Below are 23,402 nucleotides of genomic sequence, written 5' to 3' on the forward strand. Positions count from 1 at the left end.
ACACACACACACACACACACACACACACACAGAGAGAGAGAGAGAGAGAGAGAGAGAGAGAGGAATATTACTCAGCCATCAAAAAGAATGAACTCTCACTATTTACAATGACATGGATGAAGCTAGAGAGTATTGGGCTAATCAAAAGGAGTCAGAGAAAGACAAAGAACACATGATTTCACTCATGTGGAATTTAGGAAACAAAACAAATGAACATGAAGTTAAAAAAAAAAAAAAAAGAGGAGAGAGAGAGAGCGATTGCGTGCCAAACCAAGAAATAGATTCTTTATTATAGAGAACAAACTGAGGGTTACTGGAGGGGAGGTGGGTGGGAGATGGGCTAAATAGGTGAAGGGGATTAAGGAGGGCACTTGTGATGAGTACTGGGTGTTGTATGTAAGTGGTGAGTTACTAAATTCACTAAATTCTACACCAGAAACCAACATTACACTGTGTGTTAACTAACTGGAATTTATTTTTGATTTTTTTTTTTTTAATTTGTCAGAGAGAGAGAGAGCAAGCAAAGGCAGACAGAGTGGCAGGCAGAGGCAGAGGGAGAATCAGGCTCCCCACCGAGCAAGGAGCCCAATGTGAGACTTGATCCCAGGATGCTGGGATCATGACCTGAGCCGAAGGCAGCCACTTAACCAACTGAGCCACCACCCAGACGTCCCACTAACTGGAATTTAAATAAAAATTTGGAGAAAAAGGTACAAACTCCAGTGTGGTTTTTAACACAATTAGTACCAAAATAAAGTGATGTGAAACATTAGGAATGTAACTAAACCAAGGGAGAGTTTGTTCAATTAATGCACAGACAAACCAATAAAAACAGACACTAAGCCTTTGCAATAGAGAAAGATAAGCTATTTATTGGAAGGGCAAAACCAGGGAGAATGGCGAGCTAATTCTCTGAAGTCCTGAACACCTGATGCCTTGCGAGTGAGGATTTTTAAGGGCAAAATCTGGGGCAGTCTCCTGAGTAGGTGAAGGCATTGACTGGAAGCCTATGAGGTCATCCTAGCAACTGTCCTGTATCCTCTGGAGGTCTCTTCCATTTCAAGAGACTTGGAATCTGAAAATATTTCTTTATTCTTTATATCAGAGAGTTCATTAGGTACAACTGATGATTCTATCTCTAGGGTAATGCTGGCTCACTCCTTGTCCTCTAGGTTCCTTTGAAGGACAAGCATCCTTATCCTTTGAACTTAGGCTTACGTGTTCCTTGACTGCTCCTATGCTTGGGGTTCATGGAACCTCCTGTGTTCATTCTTCCATCTGAACTGACAAGATGGACCCCAGCGTCTGGAAGAAGAAATGAATTTTGCAGTACATTATTTTTATTATTCCATTTGCCTGAGCCCCACTTCTGCAGATATTTTTGGGTCTACTTCACTTTTTTCAGTGTGACCCTCTACCTGGAAAAAAAAAAAAAAAAAGATTAAGAGAGTAAGTCCAACGTTCTCCAAGCACTCTCTTCCCTTTGCTTTTCTCCATAGCACTTGTCACCATTGACATACAGATACTTCACTGGCATTTCTCTGGTCACCCCAGACCCCAGCACAGAATGATACTTACCACATGGTCCTTACTATTCCTCTAACTGCAAGGTCCATCCAATGCATGGAGCCTTTGTACGGATGTTCCTTTTGTCTGAAACACTGTTCTCCCATGTACCAATATGATTAACTCTTCCTTCCTTCAAATCTTCTCTCAAATGCCAATTTTTCATTGAAGCCTACCTTACCCACACGATTTCTGATTGCTTCCTCATGCCCCTACTCCAGGACTCTCCATCCCCTAAGCTGTTCCACATTTTAGTTTTGTATAGTACTTTCCCCTCCTAACATGTTGTATCACTATTTTTTGTATTTTTTTTTTGTTTCCCCCTGCTAAGGGTCTATAAATATAATAATATTTCCCAAAGCAATGCTTCCTCAAACAACAAACCAGACATATTTGAAGCTAAAGGTGTGTGCATATTCAGGAAGGGGCTTACACAATAGGGGATTCAGCATAGAATGGGAGGGGGTTGGGGAAGTCATCTTAAGGTGAGAGAGTCCAGGTCCTGGCTGATCAAAGTCTGGAGAGAGCAGGCAAAGGCTAGTGTCATCAAGTCTCTGGCTCCAATTGGTTCAGTATTTGAGTGCTCAAAGAGGTTTAAATTCTGCAAAAATAACCCAAGAATATGCTTTAGTTAAGAAGTGCTGGTCAGGCATATATCACAAGATGGCCAGGACCTAAAATGATTTTTCTCATGTTAAGAAAGCTTTGTCTTGTCTCTTTTTTGGGGGACAACTAACTCTTTCTGCTTGTAATCTTCCATGTAAAAAAGAATCATTCAGCTTATTAAACTTTTGTTTTTCTTTTGTTACTATGTCATGTATTATGGGAGAAGAGGTATGCCTAAAACAAGAATCTAGAAAAGTAAAGATTGTTTTTCCTTCCCTACAAAAGGAACAGAGGGAATAAAATGATAAAACTTAGATAACAATTGATGAATTTGAAAGCAAGAAAAACAGAAATAGCTTCTTCACTACCCCAGTCAAAAATTTAGAGCATCACGAAGGAAAATCAAACCATCAGACTTTTCACTGTGTGGCTTCTAAGGGAAAAGGCAATTATTTTCTCAAACCAAACATAGCCGCATTTAGTCCTTGAACTTTTGTTCTTGGAAACATGCCAAGCAATCTTCCTTGGAAATTGGTCCACAGGGATGACCATACATCAGATTATCGTGAGTCCCCAGTATATGAGGTGCCCTGGAATTATCAGGGCAAGACCTACTCTGCTCTTCTTATGTTCACGCTAGCTTCCTGGTATTCTTTTTAGAAATAATTTCCTGGCAGATTTTCCATTTGACCAAGACCTGAACAAGATTTCTAGGTTGATTAATTTTTGTCTCATAATAAAAGAAAATGAATACACTAAAATTTAAAAAGAACTTATCTCAAAAAAAAGAGGTATTATATCACAGAAATTTCCAACTCAAATGGTTATCAAATTTGATTTGTGGGAAAAACTTGAGGTTGACAAACTTCTAAGCAGATAATATTGGAAAGGATTTTTTCCTCCAGATTTGGCTCACAGTAAGTATTATTCTCTCAAAGTTAGAGGTCTTCAGTTAGGATTGAATTTAATGGGAACATTATCAGAATAGTATGCATATACCTCTTATTTAGACCTTCCCCCAAATAATGCCAGGATTTGTGAAATCGGAAATATAGAGTTAATGGAATCAGAGTCTATAAATAAAGAACATAGTTAATTTTGAATAATCACGTTAAGAAAATATCTTATCTTTTAAAAATTAAAGCTAACATGTGGTCTATAATTTAAATATATCTTACTAAAGTCCCCTAAATTTGAAATCTGTAATTTGTATTAAATAATATTGAAAAAAAAGACACAATAATTAAGACTTGTTTTTATATCACCATTTGTTGTATACCCAACTTCTTTTCCAGGTTTGCTGAAATTTATTGTAAGCAGGAATATGGTATTATATGCATGCTCTCTGGGGACAGTCTATCTCGGTAGAATCAGAGTGCTAACACTGTGTAGCACTGACTCTGGATAAGTTACTTAAACTGTGCCCTTTTTCTTGTCTTAAAAATTGTGGCTAACAATGACACTTATGGAAGAAGAGTCTCACAAGAACTAAATGCATTAAGAAGTATTTAGAACTGGATCAGTCTCATTTTAATTATTCGATATAGTAGCTTTAATTATATTGTATTTAAATGTCAATTTATGTCTACTTTTATAGTTGGCAATCCAATTAAGATTGTTTTTCAGTCATGGTCTTTAAACCACTCGAGTTTCTAGAAACACAGTTATAAATATGGCATGTGGTTTCTATAAACACAAGCCCTTTTGAAGTCATTCCTGCTAAATATCAAATTTGATTTCTTCACAGTGCACAGCAGCTGGCACTATGGGTAGAAAGAATAACACACAGGTACCTGACTTCATCCTTCTGGGGTTGACAGATTCTGAAGAGGCCCAGCGGGTCCTCTTCGTGCTGTTTCTGCTCATATACCTGGTTACCATGCTGGGCAATGCAGGGATGGTACTGATAATCCGCCTGGATCTCCAGCTGCACACTCCCATGTACTTTTTCCTCAGTCACCTCTCATTTCTGGACCTTAGTTACTCAACTGTCATCCTACCGAAAACCTTAGAGAACCTACTGACCTCCAGCAAGTATATTTCCTATGTGAGCTGCTTCACCCAGATGTACTTTTTCGTTTTCTTGGGGGCCACAGAATGTTTCCTTCTCTCCTCCATGGCCTTTGATCGCTATGTTGCTATCTGCAATCCTTTGCACTACCCAGTGGTTATGTCCACAAGATTCTGCTGTTCCCTCGTCTTTGCGTCCTATTCGATTGGCTTTGCGGACTCCTTTGTTAATGTACTTTGCATGAGCAGATTGCATTTCTGTGACTCCAATGTGATCCATCACTTTTTCTGTGACACATCCCCAGTTTTAGCCCTGTCTTGCACAGACACAAATGACATAGAAATCATGATATTTATTGTCGCTGGCTCCACCCTAATGGTGTCTCTTATCACGATATCTGTGTCCTATGCGTCCATTCTGTCGACTATCCTGAAAATTACTTCCACTTCAGGAAAGCGAAAAACCTTCTCTACGTGTGCCTCTCATCTCCTAGGAGTCACTATCTTTTACGGCACTATGATTTTTACTTATTTAAAGCCAAGTAGTTCTTACTCCTTGGGAAAGGATCAAGTGGCTTCTGTTTTTTACACTATTGTGATCCCCATGCTGAATCCACTCATTTATAGCCTTAGGAACAAAGAAGTGAAAAATGCTTTCATTCGAGTCATGCAAAAGGGAGAGGGCTCTGGGCACTTGAAATAAGCAATGCTAAACTTTTAAGCTCATCCTGAATCATCCTCTCTACAGTGTATTTCCTTTATCTCCAAAACCAACTGAATCCTTTAATTTGTTTGTATTTCCATCGAACCATTCTTTACTTCACCAAATATGATCTTGGATATTTCCAGGAAGATGTCTTTAGAAATTCCAAGTTATAATAGAAAGCCAGTGGGTATGTTTTAAATCTATGATCTAAATATGTGTGTTTGGGGGCACCTGGCTAGCTCAGTGGGCTAAGCCTCAGTCTCTTAGTTTTGGCTCAGGTCATGATCTCAAGGTCATGGGATCCAGCCCCTCATTGGGCTCCATGCTCAGTGTGGAGTATGCTTGAAATTCTCTCTCTCCCTTTCCTCTGCCCCTCCCAATAAATAAATAATAATAAGTAAATAAATAAATCTTTAAAAAATAATATATGTGTTTTTAAGAGCAACTGATATGCAAAATGAGACAATATAGTTGTCTTCTTTTAAACAATTAACAGTCTAACTTCAGGGAATTTTATTATGGAAAAGAGCTCCATTTGGGGTACAATGATAGCTGTTTCAGCTATTTCATTTACTAATATGGAGAAAAAAAATACAGCAATTACCAGAAATTGTTATGGAATCAAGGATTTGGATTTTAAATCTACTAACCTTCAGCTGTATAACCCTTAATGGATCAGCCTCAGTTTCCTCAACTGCACAAGATAAATAATAAGACTAGGGCCAATGACTTAACTATAAAGATTAAATCAGATAATGGATGTAAAGCATTCAAGGGAGTTCTAATAGATGCTGGTCAGTATCATTAGAAGGCTTACTTTCCTGCAATAATTTTTTAAAGATTTTATTTATTTTTTGACAGACTGAAAAAGAGAGAGAGAGAGCACATAAGCAGGCAGAGGGAGAGGAAGAAGCAAACTCCCAGCTGAGTAGGAAGCCCAGTGCAGGGTTCTATCCCAAGACCCTGAGATCCTGACCTGAGCTGAAGGCAGATGCTTACCCAATTGAGCCACCCATTGCCCTTCCTGTACTATTTTTAATGCACAATGGCTTTTTCTTAAAAAAAAAAAAAATTCACTTGTGGGGCACCTGGGTGGCTTATTTGGTTAAGTGCACAGTCTTGATTTCAGCTCAGATCATAATCTCAGGGTCTTGGGATGGAGCCCTGCATTGGGTTCCACATTCACTGCAGAGTCTGCTTTAAATTTTCCCTCTCCCTCTCCTTCAGCTCTCCCCCCTGGCAAAATAAATAAATACATAAATAAGTAATCTTTAAAAAAGAGAATATTCCCTTGTGTTTTATAAATTACTTTTGGCGAATTTATTTGACAAACAACTAAGGAAAAACTCAACTCTTCACAATTTTGAATTTAAAATGGTGTCTGTTAACATTGGGCAACATGCTAACCATGGACACCACGAACAAGAAGAAGGGGATAGAAACGCCGTAGCAGTCATTACAGCTTGGTGTGTGTTCCTCTGGATCTACAGTCATGAACACATGTGCATATATTACTTACATAAGTAAAATTTCTGTCATTTTCTATGTGCTTTTCAGCAGCTTTCTTTATACACTTACAAGCTTAACCTTTGATAATGCCTTTGTCACTGAAATATGAGATGAATGTGTATGAATATTTGGGAAAAAGAATGAAAAACTCTCCTCTTGCAAGGCTTTGAATCTGAAATGTAAATGCTTGAAATTTAAAAATCTGTATGCAGTGCTATCTCTTTGGTGGCTACCTGCTAAATATTTTTTTTAAAACTTACCTTTCTGTAACTTGTCAATAAACTTCAGGCAACTGCTGCTTTTCCGTGTGTGTGTGTGTGTGTGTGTGTGTGTGTGTTTACATTACAGGTATCTCCTAAGTTTTATAAGTTTGCTATGGTCACTAAAAATAAATTTTGAATTAAATGTTTGACTCATTTGTTCTAATCTTTTTAACAGAGACGAGTTGTAAAACCAGGAAATGATAGTGAATTCAGAATTTGTAGCAACCCGTAACTGTAGTCATACTGCTGAAATTTCCTTTATTTTTCCTTTTTCCCTCTACATAATCTGAGCTAGTTTTCATTTTTCTCTGCTGTGTAGATGTTAAGAGTGTATTCTTCCATTTTCCAAGAATTTGATTTTTTTGCTTAAACTCTTGTAATTTGTTTTCATTTCAACCAGTAATACAGAATTTTTATTTCTGAAATGTAACTATAGTTTACTATTTTTCCTAAATACTTTCTAAAGTTTTAAAATAAAATGCAAAAGTACAATTTCTCTTTTATAAGTTACAAGTTTAAAAGTTTTTCACTAACTGAAAATGTCAACAAAACTATTCATATTTTTAAATATGCATTATTTTCCTCCATTTAGTTTATTTTAAAATTTCCATTCTCATATATCATTCCACTTAAAATTATCATGACTCATTTTTGCTTTGGTATACATGTGGTCTAGACTCTTTATTGTTATTGTTACTTGTTTTTGTTTGTAATTAGTAATAAGTATATGATAAATATTTATTGCTTAATAATATGCTTTTATAGTTGGCCATTCATTTTGCATCTTCACTATGTCATTTAATGTATTTACAGGCCTTTTCATTTTTCTTTTCTATAAACTATGTTTTCACCTGTTGTTTCTGTTGATATATACTTTTATGATTAGGAAATGTATCCTGTTGGTTTGAGTTGGCAAAAATGGCTAAGAGATTCTGTGATTTTGTAGACAGCACTTAAGTTGAACAGATGCTAATTAAATTAAAATAAATTGTAATTAAAGTAGGGTTACCACATCTTCTTTACAGGCGCCTGGGTGGCTCAGTGGGTTGAGCTGCTGCCTTCGGCTCAGGTCATGATCTCAGGGTCCTGGGATCGAGGCCCGCATCGGGCTCTCTGCTCAGCAGGGAGCCTGCTTCCTCCTCTCTCTCTGCCTGCCTCTCTGCCTGCTTGTGATCTCTCTCTGTCAAATAAATAAATAAAATCTTTTAAAAAAAAAAAAGAAGTGTGTATGTTATTACAAATATGTAATATAATCTATGCATGATATAGAAGATTTAGACTATTTGTGTTCACCCTATGAAATTGTTATATTAGTGCATACCATATTGTACATAGGATGTGGCCAGACATAATTTAAGATATATTCTTCTTGCCATACAAAAATGTAATTTAGGGCACCTGGGTGGCTCAGTGGGTTAAGCCACTGCCTTCGGCTCGGGACATGATCTCAGGGTCTTGGGATCGAGTCCCGCATGGAGCTCTCTGCTCAGCAGGGAGCCTGCTTCCCTCTCTCTCTGTCTGCCTCTCTGTCTACTTGTGATCTCTCTGTCAAATAAATAAATAAAATCTTAAAAAAAAATGTAATTTATTACAAATATGATAAAGAATATAAGAGTAGACTAGAGCATGAAAAAAATAGGAAAAGCTGTGTCTGCTTCCAAATAATTGACAAATATAGTATCTATATGATTTCAATAATGTATTTTTCAGGATTTACTGTATGCTAGACAATACTCAGAGGCATATATGTATACATTAACATAGTTTATCTTCACAAGATAGGTACTAGCAATATCCAAATGTTAATCTCATATAGTGGAAAGCAATCTTTCTATTCCTTCAGGCAAAGATGTAAGAATAATCCATAATTGCCTTGTTATGTCACATTCCTGACATCCACTCCAATGGCATCCTATGTGGACCCTAAAAACAAAATATACCCAGAGTCTATCTCTCAGCACATTCTCTTTCACCACACTGGCCCAAAGGACCCCAGTCTCAGAAGCACTGCTGCAGCCCCTTGACCTTAGCTCTCTTGAATCTAATCTCAGTATAAAAGCTAGAGTGGTAAAACAGTAAATTGGATCATATCACTTCTACAAATCCAACCAGACTTTACTAAGAATGAAAAGCAAAACTTTTACAGGAACCCACTGATCCAAAATGATGTTGTCTCCACTCCTTACATCTAATAACTCATTCCTGGTCATCGTATTGTTGAACATCATATTGTTCATCATATTTACTTTGTTTCAATAACATGTCCTCCTGGGACACCTTTAAGCATCCAACTCTTAATTTCAGCTCAGATCATGATCTCAGGGTTGTGGGATGGAGCCCCACATCAGGCTCTGTGCTCAACAAAGTGTCTACTTCATCTCTATCTCTGTACCCCTTTCCCTCTGCTCCTCCCCCTGCTTGTGCTTGCTCTCTCTCTAAAATAAATAAATTTTTTAAATCTTAAAAAAAAAATGTATGCACTCCTAGCTCTCCCTGTGCACATTAGTCTCAACAGTGCCTAGAATGATCCTTTTCATCTCTTCATCCTGAAACTTCCTTTTCATAAGCAAATGTGTATTAAAACTTCTTTTTCAAATGCAAATGCAATATTTCTTTCTTATTCTTTTCTTAATAAGAATATCCCTTACCACCTGATTTAAAATTGTACCTTCTTCTTGCCCTTTTCTGTGCTTCATTTATTTCCAATAACGGTTTCTCTCCAGCTAATAAATATATATATTTGACATTATATATGTGTGTGTGTACACACACACACACACACACACACACACATATATATATATATATGTATGCACCATGCCTAGCGTGGAGCCCAATGTGGGACTTGAACTCACGACCCTGAGATCAAGACCTGAGCTGAGTTCAAGAGTCAGACTCTTAACCAACTGAGCCACTCAGGCACCCCAACCACCATTTTATATATGTAGCTTGTATCCTTTATTACTTGTATTCCTCCCCTACCCCTATATCATAAGCCAGGATTTTTACTTACTGTGTATAGTGTTGTATCCCATCACCCACAATACTGCCTTAATAAATGTTTCTGAAGGAAGAATTTTGCAGACAGTAAATCTGGAGCACAAAGAGATTACATAACTGGTTCATGGCCACTCCATGTTAAAGAAAAATTTCACGCAGGAACTCAACATTCTTCATCACTCTGGCTAAGAATACCACTATTATCAGAGGTGAAAACAGAGAATTCATCATCATTGTAAAAGAGCTTTAAATAAAACACCAGGGCTGTTAAGACGTGCATGTTTCTGATACGCTAAAATTGCTGATGGAAGACAGCGTGATTTTGACTAGCTAAATTTTCTCAAACATGCAGGCACAGTCCTACTTACAGAAAGAGTGATTCTGAAAGAAGAAAGAACAGAGTATGCTGGTCTAACAAAGGGATTCAGAAACAGTGTCTCAACAAAGAAGAAACAAGTACCCTCTGTTGTAACAATGTTGCAGAGTTTAGGGGGCTAGGGTCTCTGGATGCCTCCAAGGTTTCTTCTATATTGTTGCATTGGTGTCCCCCAGATCTGGTCCTCTTCAGCATCATTAAAGAGGGGTCACCTAATACTCTGCCCATTGCAGTCTGAGAGAAAGGGGAGGTTTTCACATCGGGGAAACAATTCCCTGATTTTTTTTTTTTCATACAGACTTCTAAGGAGTAATTCAATTTACTTAATAGATATAGGACCATTCAGGTCACCCATTTCCTCTGATAAGATCACCTTTAAGCAATTGTACATTTCATCTAATTTTCAAAATTATTAATAAAGAGTTCTTTGTAATATTCTATTACTACCCTTTTAATATTTCTGGGGACCAAGTGACAGCCCTTTTTTCATTCCTGATATTGGTAATGAGTATCTTCTCTCTTTTCAGTGGTGGCCATGGGAATTTTAATATGTATATTTAATATAATACAGTTAACCTAGAATAACATACAACATAACTTTTAATGTCAGAAGCTTAGAGCCAATTTTTCTCTATTTTTTATTCTATTTTTGTCATATATCCAATAATTAATGCATCAACATAGTTTTACTTCATTTACTCTTTAAAGAAATTATAATTAAATATCCAATATATGTTATGTTTATCTTCATTTTAGATATTTTTAGTTTTATTCATTTCTTTGTGTAGACACATGTTTTCTTCTGTTATACTTCTTTTGGCTAGATAATTGTTGAAGCACAAGTTTGCTTGATATAAATTATTTCAGTGTGTGTATATTTATTTCCTGAAAAAATCTATTTTGTTTATACATCTTTTAAAAGATTTTATTTATTTAGTTGACAGAGTGATAGAAAGAGAGCACAAGTAGGGAGAGGGAGAAGCAGCCTCCTTGCTGAGCAGGGAGGCCAAGGCCGGGCTCCATCCCAAGACCTTTGGATCATGACCTGAGCCAAAGAAGGCAGACACTTAACCAGCTGAGCCAGCCAAGTGCCCCTTGTTTTTATTTTTTTTTAAGATATTCCAAACATTTCTATGGATATTAAATTTGGGATTAATAGTGACGATATTTCACTCCTTTAAGTATTTCATTATATCTGGTGTGAGTCATTTCTTATGGCATCTGCTATATCCTTATATTTTCTCTTCTGTATGTGACATGCATGTTCCTCTGAGTGCTTTCATAATTTTCTATTTATCTTTATTATTAATCAGTGATACTAATGAGTCTAGGTGTGTTTCATTGGTTGATTTGTTTGCTTTTTGTACTTTTCCTTTCTAGGGTCTACTTTTTTGATTCATGGTTTGATATTTCCTTTCCTTAATTTTAGAAGTCTTGGCCATTATATTTTCAAACATTTCTTCTGATTAATTCCTTCTCTATTTTTTGTTCTGTATATTAGACTGTTTGATATTATGTCACAATTGTTAGATACATTTTTCTCATTTTTTCCCATTGTTTGCTTAATTCCTATTGTTTATCATCAAGTTTTCTGATTTTTTTCCTCATTTTTTTGATCTACTGATGACCTGTTGAAGGAATTGTTTGTCTCTAATACTGAGAGAGTCTGGGTGTGTGTTGAATGTCCATCATTGGACACTTCTTTGTGGTTTCTGTCTGTTGACGAAATATAGACTCACGTATATATTGTTTACTGTCTCCAGAGATCTTATTTTTTTAAGATTATTTATTTTACAAAGAAGAGAGATGGACATGGGGAGAAGCAGAAGGATAGGGAGAGGATCTCAGGCAGCTTGGTGCTGAGTGTGGAGCTGGATGTGGGCTGATTCTCACAACCCTGAGATTGTGACCTGAGCCAAAATCGAGAGTCAGATCATTAACCAATTGAGCCACTCAGGTGCCCTGATGACTAGACCTTTTAACCTAGTAATTTAAATCTCTGGGAATATCTTGTTTTTGAAAAGCTGCTTTTATTACTATTCTTATGAGCTATTCTTACTATTCTTGGCTGGGAACAGTAGAGAACACTTAGAGTGAAGGTAAATCCACTTTCTAGGCTTCTCTGCTCTTCCCAACAGCCCAAATTACTGGATTTAACATATGTTATGTGTGTATATATGTAAAATATATGTATGTATATGTTAAATGTGTGTGTATACACACACACACGTATATATGTATACACATATATATATATATATATATATATATATATGAATGTATGCTTAATTTAGCTAATTTCTTTCTACCTTCTTGCACGGTGGCCACATCTTTCTCCCACCTTTTGCTGAAGGTGAAAACACTTCATTTATCTCCTCTCTCCCTGGAGGAGCTTGTCTCCCCAAGTAATTCAGATTACTTTGGTGTTTTCAAACTCTGCTCTTTGACAAAGTCATGAAAAGTTAAAATTTGTAGATTATCTGGATTTTTAAAAAACATTATTGCAGCTCTCTACATCTTAAATGAAAGTGGAAATTTTATACATGTATTTTTTATTTAAAATTGTAATTACAGTGCCTTTAACATAGTGTTGTTTTAACTTTAGGTATACCATACAGTGATTCAGCAGTTACATATATTACTCAGTGCTTGTCAAGATAACTGTACTCTTTTTTGTCTTAATGTGAATTTTTTTTTAAGAGTTTATATTTATTTGGCAGAGAGAGATCACAAGTAGGCAGAGAAGCAGGCGGGGGTGAGGGACAGGTAGTAGGTTCCCTGCTGATTAGATAGCCCAATGTGGGGCTTGATCCCAGGACCCTGAGATCATGACCTGAGCTGAAGGCAGAGGCTTAACCCACTGAGCCACCCAGGCACCCAAAGATAAGTGTACTCTTAAACCCTTCACCTACTTATACACTGTTTTAAGTCCCATCCAGTGCTGGAATTTCAAATATCTCCTTTCTAGATAACAACACATGTATCAGTACAATATTTATTGGGATTCTAGTTCTGCATCTTGAAAATGTAATGGAATCTCAGAATCAGCATAGCTATAACTGGTAAAACTGATCTCCTTCCTTCCTTCCTTCCTTTTCCTTCCTGCCTTCCTTCCTTCCTCTCTCTCTACCCCTCTCTTTTTTTGCTTTTTATTTTGTCTTCATCTTATTTATCATCCATGCTCAAAACCTGACAAGTCTATGTGTTTCAGTAAAAGGAATAAATTACCAAATCTGGTGGAAACCACTTTAAATGTATTCCTCTCTCTCTTGTTTCTGCTAATGACTTAAAGAAGATTTTCAGTACTCCATAAATTATACTCTGAAAGCCAAATGATGCAGTTGGCAAAGTGAAAAAAAAAAAAAAAATCAGTGTATTCTTTCATTTCATGTACCAAGGCTCTTAAAAGTAGGGACAAACTTTTTGGTTTTACTTAATGCTAAAAATGTCCTTTATTTATGAAATAATTTCTCCTGAAATTGTTTTTCATTACCTCTTTTAATCTTCGTTCCTGAAGCTGCAAGATTATAGGAACAGGAAGCAAAATTATGTGTGCGGGTCACTGGGTGATACAGTGAGTGGTGCCACTTCCATTGGAACCTTTTGAATCCTGGACCTATGAATGTTGTCTATATATAGAAGAGATAGCACCATGTACTAGAGGCATGGAGCTATTACATATATAGAACATATAGAACATAAATAACCTTTATTTATGATCTTTATTTTTCAAATAAGAAGACTTAAGACACTAATAAGCAGAAACAAAATATTTTTATCATAACTTCTTCAACTGGACACAATGTATTTCATCCTTCATTGATTCAATTTAATGGTTTAGTGTGAAAAATATCATTAATTAATAAACCAATTTTTTTGAAACACTCTTTTCATTGCCTCTTTTACATCTTTGTTCCTTAAACTGTAGATGATGGGATTCAGCATGGGAATCACAATTGTGTAAAAGATCGACACGATCATGTCATGGTCCAAAGCATAGCTGGAACTTGGTCTCATATACATGAAAAGGATGGTTCCATAATAAATTGTCACTCCAGTTAGGTGAGAACCACATGTAGAAAAGACTTTCTGCCTCCCCTCAGCAGAATGCATCCTCAGAATGGCCAACAGAATGAAACCATAGGAGATCAGAACAATCATGATAGTGACTAGCTCAATAGTGCCCACAAAGTAGAAGAGCAGCAGCTGGTTGGTGTGGGTGTCAGAACAAGGAATGGCAAGTAGTGGAGGGATGTCACAAAAGACGTGTCTAATTTCATTGGATGCACAGAAGGAGAGGTTAAATGTGGCCACTGTGTGTACAGAAGCATTCAAAATGCCACCAACGTAGGAAGCAACGATGAGGGACACATAGACTCTGGGTGACATGCTCACGGAATAGAGGAGAGGGTTGTAGATTGCCACGTAGCGGTCATAAGCCATGGCAGCCAAGAGGAAGCATTCTGTGGTCCCAAAAGTAACAGCAAGAAGCATCTGGGCTGCACATCCAGGGACTGAAATGACTTTATTCTTTGACATAAAATCTACTAACATATTTGGGGTAATTACTGAGGAAAAACAGGCATCCACAGATGATAACACACTCAGAAAATAGTACATGGGGTTGTGGAGCCGGGAATCCCCAATGACCAATAAAACTAAAAGTAAGTTCCCCATCATAGTAAAGAGATAGATTGCTAGAAACAAGAAGAACAAGATTATCTGTAGCTCAGGCTTCTCTGTGAAGCCCTTCAGTATAAATATGGTGACTTCAGTGACATTCTTCATGTTGGTACCTCATGGAACAAACTTGAAGATATTCATAATTCATATTAATATGACAAAAGTGAGCAGCTGTACAAGTCAAGGAAAGTGAACTCCATCTCATATTTATTTTATGGCCATGCATAATTTCCCAGCAGCTGATCAGAAGACAGTGACAAGATGGTGGGTCAAAGGTTGATGCCACTCACTGCAGAATTAAATGGAAGATTTGAATTTTTACTCAGTGGCTCAACTTATGTCATTTTTAACACTATGAGATCAAATGTTTAATTTACCAATGAATTCTATTAGCTATTTTCCTTTTAAATCACATTAAAACACAAAATGAACAGGTAAGTATAATTTTTCTTATAACATACAAACACAAGATAGTATATCAGTGAACACAACATTGCAATTCACACCAGAATTCTAAACCTGTCAGAAATTCTGTAAAATTGCTACAAGCTACTCATCTGCAGAATTATGGCAAAATTCAATCCCAGGTCTCCCTCAGAGAGCATGCACTTTTCACTTTTCTTCATTGATTCTTACTATACCATAGCTTCATTCTGCAATTTACTTCCCTCCACAGCACCTCCCCTAAAATTAAAAAAAAAAACAAAAAACACGATTTTTTATGTATTTGAATATATTTAAGTCATTAAGACTAGAGAAACATGAACATAAGGAGTAATCAGAAGTGGCTTCTACAATACATGGCTAGCAAAATAATCTTTAAAAAATTACTATTTTCCTTATTATATCAACATATAAGCCCCCTGAGCGGTGAATAAGTCAAATGTTCTTTGGCTCTTTAGCGATAAATTTTATCTTATTTTCACTTTGAGCTGGTCTGTCTTCTGATATGAGGAAAATGAACCCACACATCCGCTTGGAGCCTTTTATTACTTTTACAAACAGAAATTCATTATTTTCCATTACCTTTGTTTTATTCCAGGAAGTGTTGTTTTCCATTTCTTAGACAGACTCTTCATAAATCTAGTCTGTAATGAATGCATTCTATTCACCTATAGAATAGGCAATGAGGCTTTAGTATGGGGGATTTCATAGTATATTTAACTTTGTTGTCTTAGGTTTCATATCTTAAATATGCAGCAAATTATCTGAAAATTTCTCTTACCCACAGAATAGCAAAGGCAGGTTTAGGTACATTATGGATAGGGTTCATTTAGATCGCTTATATCCACTTACTTGGCTGTTTATAAACCCCACAGGAGATGCCCATACAGGAATATGCCCCAATTATCTTTGGTGCAAAATAACAACACAAGAATTTACTCAGTAATGAAAAAGTAAGAGGTCTGGAATAATGTACCACATTAATGTTTTATAAAATAAATAGTTATTCTATTCCTGGTTTAAAATAATGATTTAAATATGTATACGTTGACACTAGATAAGAAATCTTTAGCTCGGAGACATACTTTTATATAATAGCTCTGATACTTGGTTAGAACTAACTTCTCTGAGAACTGATTTCCTCCTTTTGGCAATAGGAGCCATTTTATTAGAGTCACCCAAATGTATTACACCTTTACTCCGTTCAAATTATAAAGTATGTGGTTTTTTTTTTTTTTTTTTTTTTAAAGATTTTATTTATTTACTTGAGAGAGAGAGACAGTGAGAGAGAGCATGAGCGAGGAGAAGGTCAGAGAGCGAAGCAGACTCCCCATGGTACTGGGAGCCTGATGTGGGACTCGATCCCGGGACTCCAGGATCACGCCCTGAGCCGAAGGCAGTCGTCCAACCAACTGAGCCACCCAGGCGTCCCATAATGTATGTGGTTTTAATATATCCATCTAAAGGTATACATTTTGAGCTTATTGGAATATTATGCTTCAAGGTAAAAGGAAAAGTCCAAAAATCCCATAGAAATGTGGAGGAGACATTAAAAGTTTAAAGCTCTATGGGACTTGGTAAATCATGTAGCTTTGTGAATCCTAGATACTACTCTGGCATTTATTCAGATTAAATAAAAATATCTATTGATTGGTTGAAAAACAAATTTATACAGATGCAATTCACACACACACACACACACACACACACACACACACACACACAGAACTAGGACCAAAATAGAAATATTTAACATTTGTAGACCTATGTCTATTGAGATGCCAGGTAGAATTTTTATTTTTCTTTAAATTTTTTTGATAGTTCTTGCTTTTACCCAAGCTTCATCACTGTCAGAGACTGAAAAAGATCTCAGAAACATGCAGCATATTCTCCCTTTGAAAAGGATAGCCCTTCACCTAGAAAAAGAAAATACTGAGAAGCTTGTCAACTGGATAGGTAAAATACACTAGGAAGGAAAGTTTCAACAAGAGAGGAATCATGTGATCATGATCTGAGCCAAAAATCAAGAATCAGACACCCAACTTACTGAACCACCCAGGCATCCCAGCTTGATGAATTTTTTAATTAAACATACCCCTGTAAACAAGCCCAGGAAATAGAACATGGCCAGAACCCAAGGAGCCTCTCATATTTTTCAGTCACTATTTTCCCAGCAAGGATAACCATAGGATGAAACAAAGGCTAACCTGTGGTAATAGTTCATTTTTTTTTAAGTTGGGGTTATTGCTTTTTTTTATATAAATATAGAATATATACCATTTATATGTGCCAGTTACATGGATGTCAATAAACATATACATCTGTGTAACAACAACCATGTTATGGGTGATAAAATATTCTCTTTTGTAGAATTCTAGAATTCCCTTGTGAATTTCTGCATTTTTTTTTTTTTTTTTTTTTTTTTAGTTTTAACTAGGACTGCATTGCATACATAGATCACTTAGGATTACATTTAATTAATAGATCCTTTATTTACAATTCAGCTCTATCCGTGTCAACTAGCTTTCTTCTTTCTTTCTTTCTTTCCTTTCTTCTTTCATAAATTCAAATTCTATGACCAACATTCCCTATGTATTAACTTAGACTCCCTAGGTGTTGAGCTTAGGCATTCAAGTTTTTTCAACAAGTTTTTGAATAATTTATTTAAATACATAACCAGGAACTAGTTTATAGATGAGTATATAAGGTTCCCAAGACCCTGATCAGCACAGAAAGTTTGACCTTTATCTCTGCCAGATCTCTAATATTCTGTTTTATTACACAGAATATTAAAGTTATCTGTCTACTGTCCCATCAGTAAACTTTCTACTTCCTGTTATGTATGCATATCCTTTCTCCCTGGTAAACTCTCAGTGAGCTTAAATATATCTCTCATGCCACTAAGAAGTACAGCACTTTAATGAAAAATAAGTTAAAACAAGTTAAATAAATAAATAATTATTAAATGATAATTTTGAGACAAGTAAATGGGTTATACTCTCAGGAAGAAAGAAGTGAATTTTAGAGAATTTAAGTCATAAACCCCATGGCACAAAGCTATTTAGTGTCTCAGTCAAGATTATGTCCTGTAGTATTAGATTTATTTTCCATCTCCATGCCATTCTTTCTGCATTAAGGATTATTTTATAGCAGAGGCCAAAGGGTATTCATGTAATCATTTTACCTTGTAGTTAATTGTTCTAGAACCATTAATTTACTATTTAAAAAAAAAACATGAAATTATATGACTTTTCTGTTCCAGAAGATAATTAGTGTATTTTCTCCTTGAAGCATCCCTATGGACTTCAAAAGGGGCTTGAGAACTTGGTATAAAAGTCCAAATACTTAGTGTTCACAGGCAATTTAACTGAGTAAGCAGTTCATTTCCACAGGTAAGAGGAAAGAGTTTCTTATGACTTACAAAATATTTCAGAAGTCATAACCTTGAATCTCTGGCTAGTTTTTATATTTTAATATTTAAATCTGAGGCAGAAATTTCTAGTTAATTTAGAGTTGAATTAAAATTGCATAAAGGAAGTCCAGATAACATAGCCTAGATAATAAGAAAGGCTACCTACATATTTAGGTCAATAGGTTATAATTTAGACATGTCATGTCATTTTCTTGATGAAAGATAATAGTTGGAATAAGGTAGTAGAAATAAGGGATTATATTACAAATTTAGGAGAATTGTTAAATATGGAGAAAATCAACTATCAACAAACCAATGGATATATACCATTTGGGGATCATAATTTTTTGTTTTTGTTTTCAAATAGAAGGATATTCATTGATTTTAAATTTGTTTTGCTGGTCAGCTGCTTGAACAAGAAGCCACTTCAGTTTTGTTTTCTTTTTTTTTTTTAATCATGGTAATTTTTTTTAAACATGGTCTGCTTAATTTTATAGTTTTATAAAATACTTCAAAGACATGAAGATGTTATTTTGTATCGTTTCTAGGAGATAACACTTCCAGAATTATGGCCTATCACAATGAATTTGCAACATGGTCAAGAGAAAGTAGTTTAACATATGGGACAGACAAACCTGGTCTTGCATCTCGCTTTGCTCCTGACTATATGACCTTGGGCAGGTTACAGGCTGGGATGTTTCTCAGTTTTCTCATCTATAAAAGGATGCTGAATTATTTACTGTGCAGGTAGCTATGCAGCTTATCTAAGATAATGTACACAAAATTTCTAACCTTTAGTATTATGTGGTGAATATCTTGTGTTTTTGCTGCTATCATAGCTTCCCTTCTCAAGTTTAGCATTTATAACATTGTTCTCATGCACGTACCTTACTTTATGTTTTCTAACTGCATTACAGATGAAAAATGGACAATTTTAATCTTCCAGATCGGTCTATTTTGTTAACATTGATGGTCCACATTTTTTTCTATCTAGGCCCTATTTCTTAAACTGAAATTAGCTGGAAAAAAAAACACAATCAAGTTTAATTTCCTTAAATATTAGTTGGCAAAAGCCTTTTTGAAGTGCATTTTGGAAGAAGTAAACTCCATGTTTTTTGTCTTTCATCCCTCTAGTTCCCTAGAGTGAAGTAGATAATTGCTCTGTTGGGACATGATTTTGATTACCTTTAATGCCTTCATCTACAAGCTACCTTCTTGCACTACAGATAAAATCAGAGAAATTAAAAATTATAAGAAAATTATTATGGACAAAAACTTCAGGGGTGATGTAAATAAACATAGTGTCACTTTACTGATAATGCCCGAACTACAATGCAATGACATGGATGTATATTTAAGGTGCCTGATACCAAAGTGTATTAGGATGGTCAGAAAGGGCCACCCCATATGACAAGCTGAAATTAAGTCTAACATCCCATATTGTACTCATTTGGGAATATTTCAAAATTAAATAGTTTCACATTATTTTTCTGATTTAAATGCATCCCAATTTTGTGACATAGATATGGTTGCTCCCATTTTAACAATTGTGCACACACACACAAAAGGAATCTCACATGCATTGTACAAAATCTAGGGCTAGTACTCAGGTATGTAATTTTTATTATACTACTTTCAGGTTTTTTTCATTCCTATAGTCATTCATCTTTGAGGATTTTGAGGTGATGGAATGTGAAACCAAGTGGGAGAATTTTGACAGAAACTAACTGGAAATCAAATCATTTATTGGCATAACTTTTAACATGACAAATTTAACCAACAACTTAATAACATAATTTCTTTAATTTATTTATACAGGGTAATGCATTCACTTGAACCCAACTTCCAAGCCCATCACTTCATACTCCATCACTGCCAAGGATTTCAACATACTTTTATAAGAAACAAATAAAAGGATACATAGGGTGTGTTCTACTAAATTAAAAAAAAAAACTACCTTTAAAACCTATAAACATTAAAATGCCAGAATTTCCATCAGATTTAGATTTACACAGGAGTCAGATGAAAAACGTGACCGAGGTCACCATGTTTATATTGATGGGCTTCACAGATGATTTTGAGATGCAGATCTTCCTGTTTTTTCTATTTCTAGCAATCTATCTTTTCACCCTGATTGGAAATTTGGGACTGGTTATATTGGTCATTGGGGATTCTCAGCTCCACAATCCCATGTACTATTTTCTGAGTGTGTTATCATTCCTGGATGCCTGCTATTCCTCAGTTGTCACCCCCAAAATGCTGGTCAATTTCCTAGCAGAGAATAAAGCCATTTCCTACCTTGGATGTGCAGCCCAGATGCTTCTCTTTGTTACTTTTGGGACCACAGAATGCTTCCTCTTGGCTGCCATGGCTTATGACCGCTACGTGGCAATCTACAACCCTCTCCTCTATTCCGTGAGCATGTCACCCAGAGTCTACGTGCCCCTCATCGTTGCTTCCTATGTTGGTGGCATTTTGCATGCTTCTATACACACGGTGGCCACATTCAGCCTCTCCTTCTGTGCATCCAATGAAATTAGACACGTCTTTTGTGACATCCCTCCACTACTTGCCATTTCTTGTTCTGACACCCACACCAACCAGCTGCTGCTCTTCTACTTCGTTGGTGCTATTGAGCTAGTCACTATCATGATTGTTCTGATCTCCTATGGTTTCATTCTGTTGGCCATTCTGAGGATGCATTCTGCTGAGGGGAGGAGGAAAGTCTTTTCTACGTGTGGTTCTCACTTAACCGGAGTGTCAGTGTATCATGGAACCATCCTCTTCATGTATGTGAGACCGAGTTCCAGCTATGCTTTGGACCATGACATGATCGTGTCGATCTTTTACACAATTGTGATTCCCATGCTGAATCCCATCATCTACAGTTTAAGGAACAAAGATGTAAAAGAGGCAATGAAAAAGATGTTTGGTAAAATTTGGTTATCTAAATAAAGTATATTGTTCACACTGACTACAAAATTAAGAAAAGTTAAGAATAATATTTATTGTCATCATATTAAAATGATAGTGATTGTATTATTTTTCTCAAATTGTCCTAACGAATTGCCACAGAGTGCTGGCTTAAAAAAAGAAATTTATTTCTCATTGTTATAAAATCTATAATTCTGAAGGTGAAGGCAGGGTGAATTTCTTTTGAGGACTCTCCCCTTCACTTGCAAGGGGAAGTCTTTTTTTTTTTTTTTTTTTTTCAATTGCAGTCTTTTCTTTCTGTATCCATGTGGCCATTCCTCTCTGTGCCTCTGTGTTCTGAAAGTATAATGTGGACTCTTGTACATAGATAGATAGGTAGATATACTGCATATATCTATATATATAAATATATTTACATATACACCCATATTTATCATATATAAGTATATTTATACATGCAGAGTCACATATACATGTGATCTTTACTTTAAAATGTATACTATTAATTTTTACCCTCATTATACATCAAACTTGATCATCTCCCGTAGTCGCAGTTCTTAATAATTTTATAATTATATCTGACTATCTTGAGCAAATACCACTTAACTGATAGCAAAACTCCAGCTCACAGAATCCCAATCCATTTCCCTAGAGTCTCTGACATCTGTCTCCTGATGAAAGCATTCTGCTCTATCCTTAAATCTGTGCAGTGGTAGTAGGAGCCACAGATAATATATTTAAATCTCGGGTGTCATTAGCACCCTGCTTGTGAGGGTGCATCTCTCCCCTTTTTCTTATTTCATTGAGAACATGGACGTTGAATCCATTTTTACTTCCTCCCAAAATACAGATACTAGGCATTAGAATTTATCAAGATTATACTTAAACTCAAGAATGATAGACAGACACAATTTGGAGAGTAAGACACAGCCAACTGGCAGAAGCTAAGCTAATCCTCAGCCCATCTTGGTGAGTTTTCCTCATAACCCATTACAGACTCAGCTTTTGCTCTGCTTTCTTTTGACCATTACCACCTTGAGATGCAATTAGAGATGCCACCACTCCTCAGTGCCCAGACCCAAGAACTGAGGTACAGAGAAGCATCCTGATTATACTTGTGTTTAGTCCTGCTTCCAAGAGACCTTATTTTCATTGCAAGGACATGTGTCCTTCAAAGTTAATTAATTGTAAATGGTTTTGGTTTTTCATCCCTCCCTCCTTCCTTTCATTATCACCATTTTTTAAAAATATTTTATTTATTTGAGAGAAAGAAAAAGAGATAACAAGAGAAAGCACAAGTGGGAAGGAGAGGGAGAAGCGTGGGGACCCTGCGATCATGAACTAAATGGAAGGCAGTTGCTTAACTGACTGAGCCACCCAGCTGCTCCACCATTATTATTATTTTTATGTGTTATTATTTTTAAGTGTTAAATCCCTTTGTTTCCAATAGGATGATCTCCTTAAAACATAGGACACAATGTAAGGATATTTCCCTAAAATGGGATTGTTGGGTTTAAATAATACCTTAACTACACAAATACAGATAATCTCCTACAACATTATATACTCCACCACCCCCAATTTTTCTTCATTTCTTTTCTTCTATTTGGACTGTTTACTCCACTGCCATTCATGACTCCCTTTTTAAAATGCCTTTTCTTAGTGAGGATTTCATTGACTACATTACAATAATTACAATTTATTTCCATTGACTATCCTCATATTCTTTCTTGAATATAACCATTGCACTTGTCACTCTTTCATACAATATACACTTAATTTATATTTGATTTATTGTCTGATCTATTTTCCAGACACATATATTTGAAATATTGTCTGAAACAAATTGTTGTCCAATAAATATTCCCTAAGTGAATAAATATTTTACATAAG

The 23,402-nt window shown here is 35.8% G+C and overlaps 3 protein-coding genes across 3 annotated transcripts; 2 read left to right on the forward strand and 1 right to left on the reverse strand.

The window, feature by feature from the left end:
* The first annotated feature begins 3,937 nt into the window (after nt 1-3,937).
* LOC122913650 (olfactory receptor 8H1-like) lies at nt 3,938-4,885 on the forward strand. Its single transcript, XM_044260302.1, has one exon. The coding sequence runs from the start codon at nt 3,938-3,940 to the stop codon at nt 4,883-4,885; it is 948 nt and encodes a 315-aa protein (XP_044116237.1).
* Nucleotides 4,886-13,891: 9,006 nt separating this feature from the next.
* On the reverse strand, nt 13,892-14,860 carry LOC122914424 (olfactory receptor 5T2-like). The gene has a single exon (XM_044261039.1). It carries the CDS (start codon nt 14,822-14,824, stop codon nt 13,892-13,894), a length of 933 nt encoding a protein of 310 aa, XP_044116974.1. The 5' UTR covers nt 14,825-14,860.
* Nucleotides 14,861-20,555: 5,695 nt separating this feature from the next.
* On the forward strand, nt 20,556-21,530 carry LOC122913651 (olfactory receptor 5T3-like). Its single transcript, XM_044260303.1, has one exon. The coding sequence runs from the start codon at nt 20,556-20,558 to the stop codon at nt 21,528-21,530; it is 975 nt and encodes a 324-aa protein (XP_044116238.1).
* The last annotated feature ends 1,872 nt before the right edge of the window (nt 21,531-23,402 follow it).

This window comes from Neovison vison, chromosome 7, assembly GCF_020171115.1.
Source record: "Neovison vison isolate M4711 chromosome 7, ASM_NN_V1, whole genome shotgun sequence".
Lineage (NCBI taxonomy): Eukaryota > Metazoa > Chordata > Mammalia > Carnivora > Mustelidae > Neogale > Neogale vison.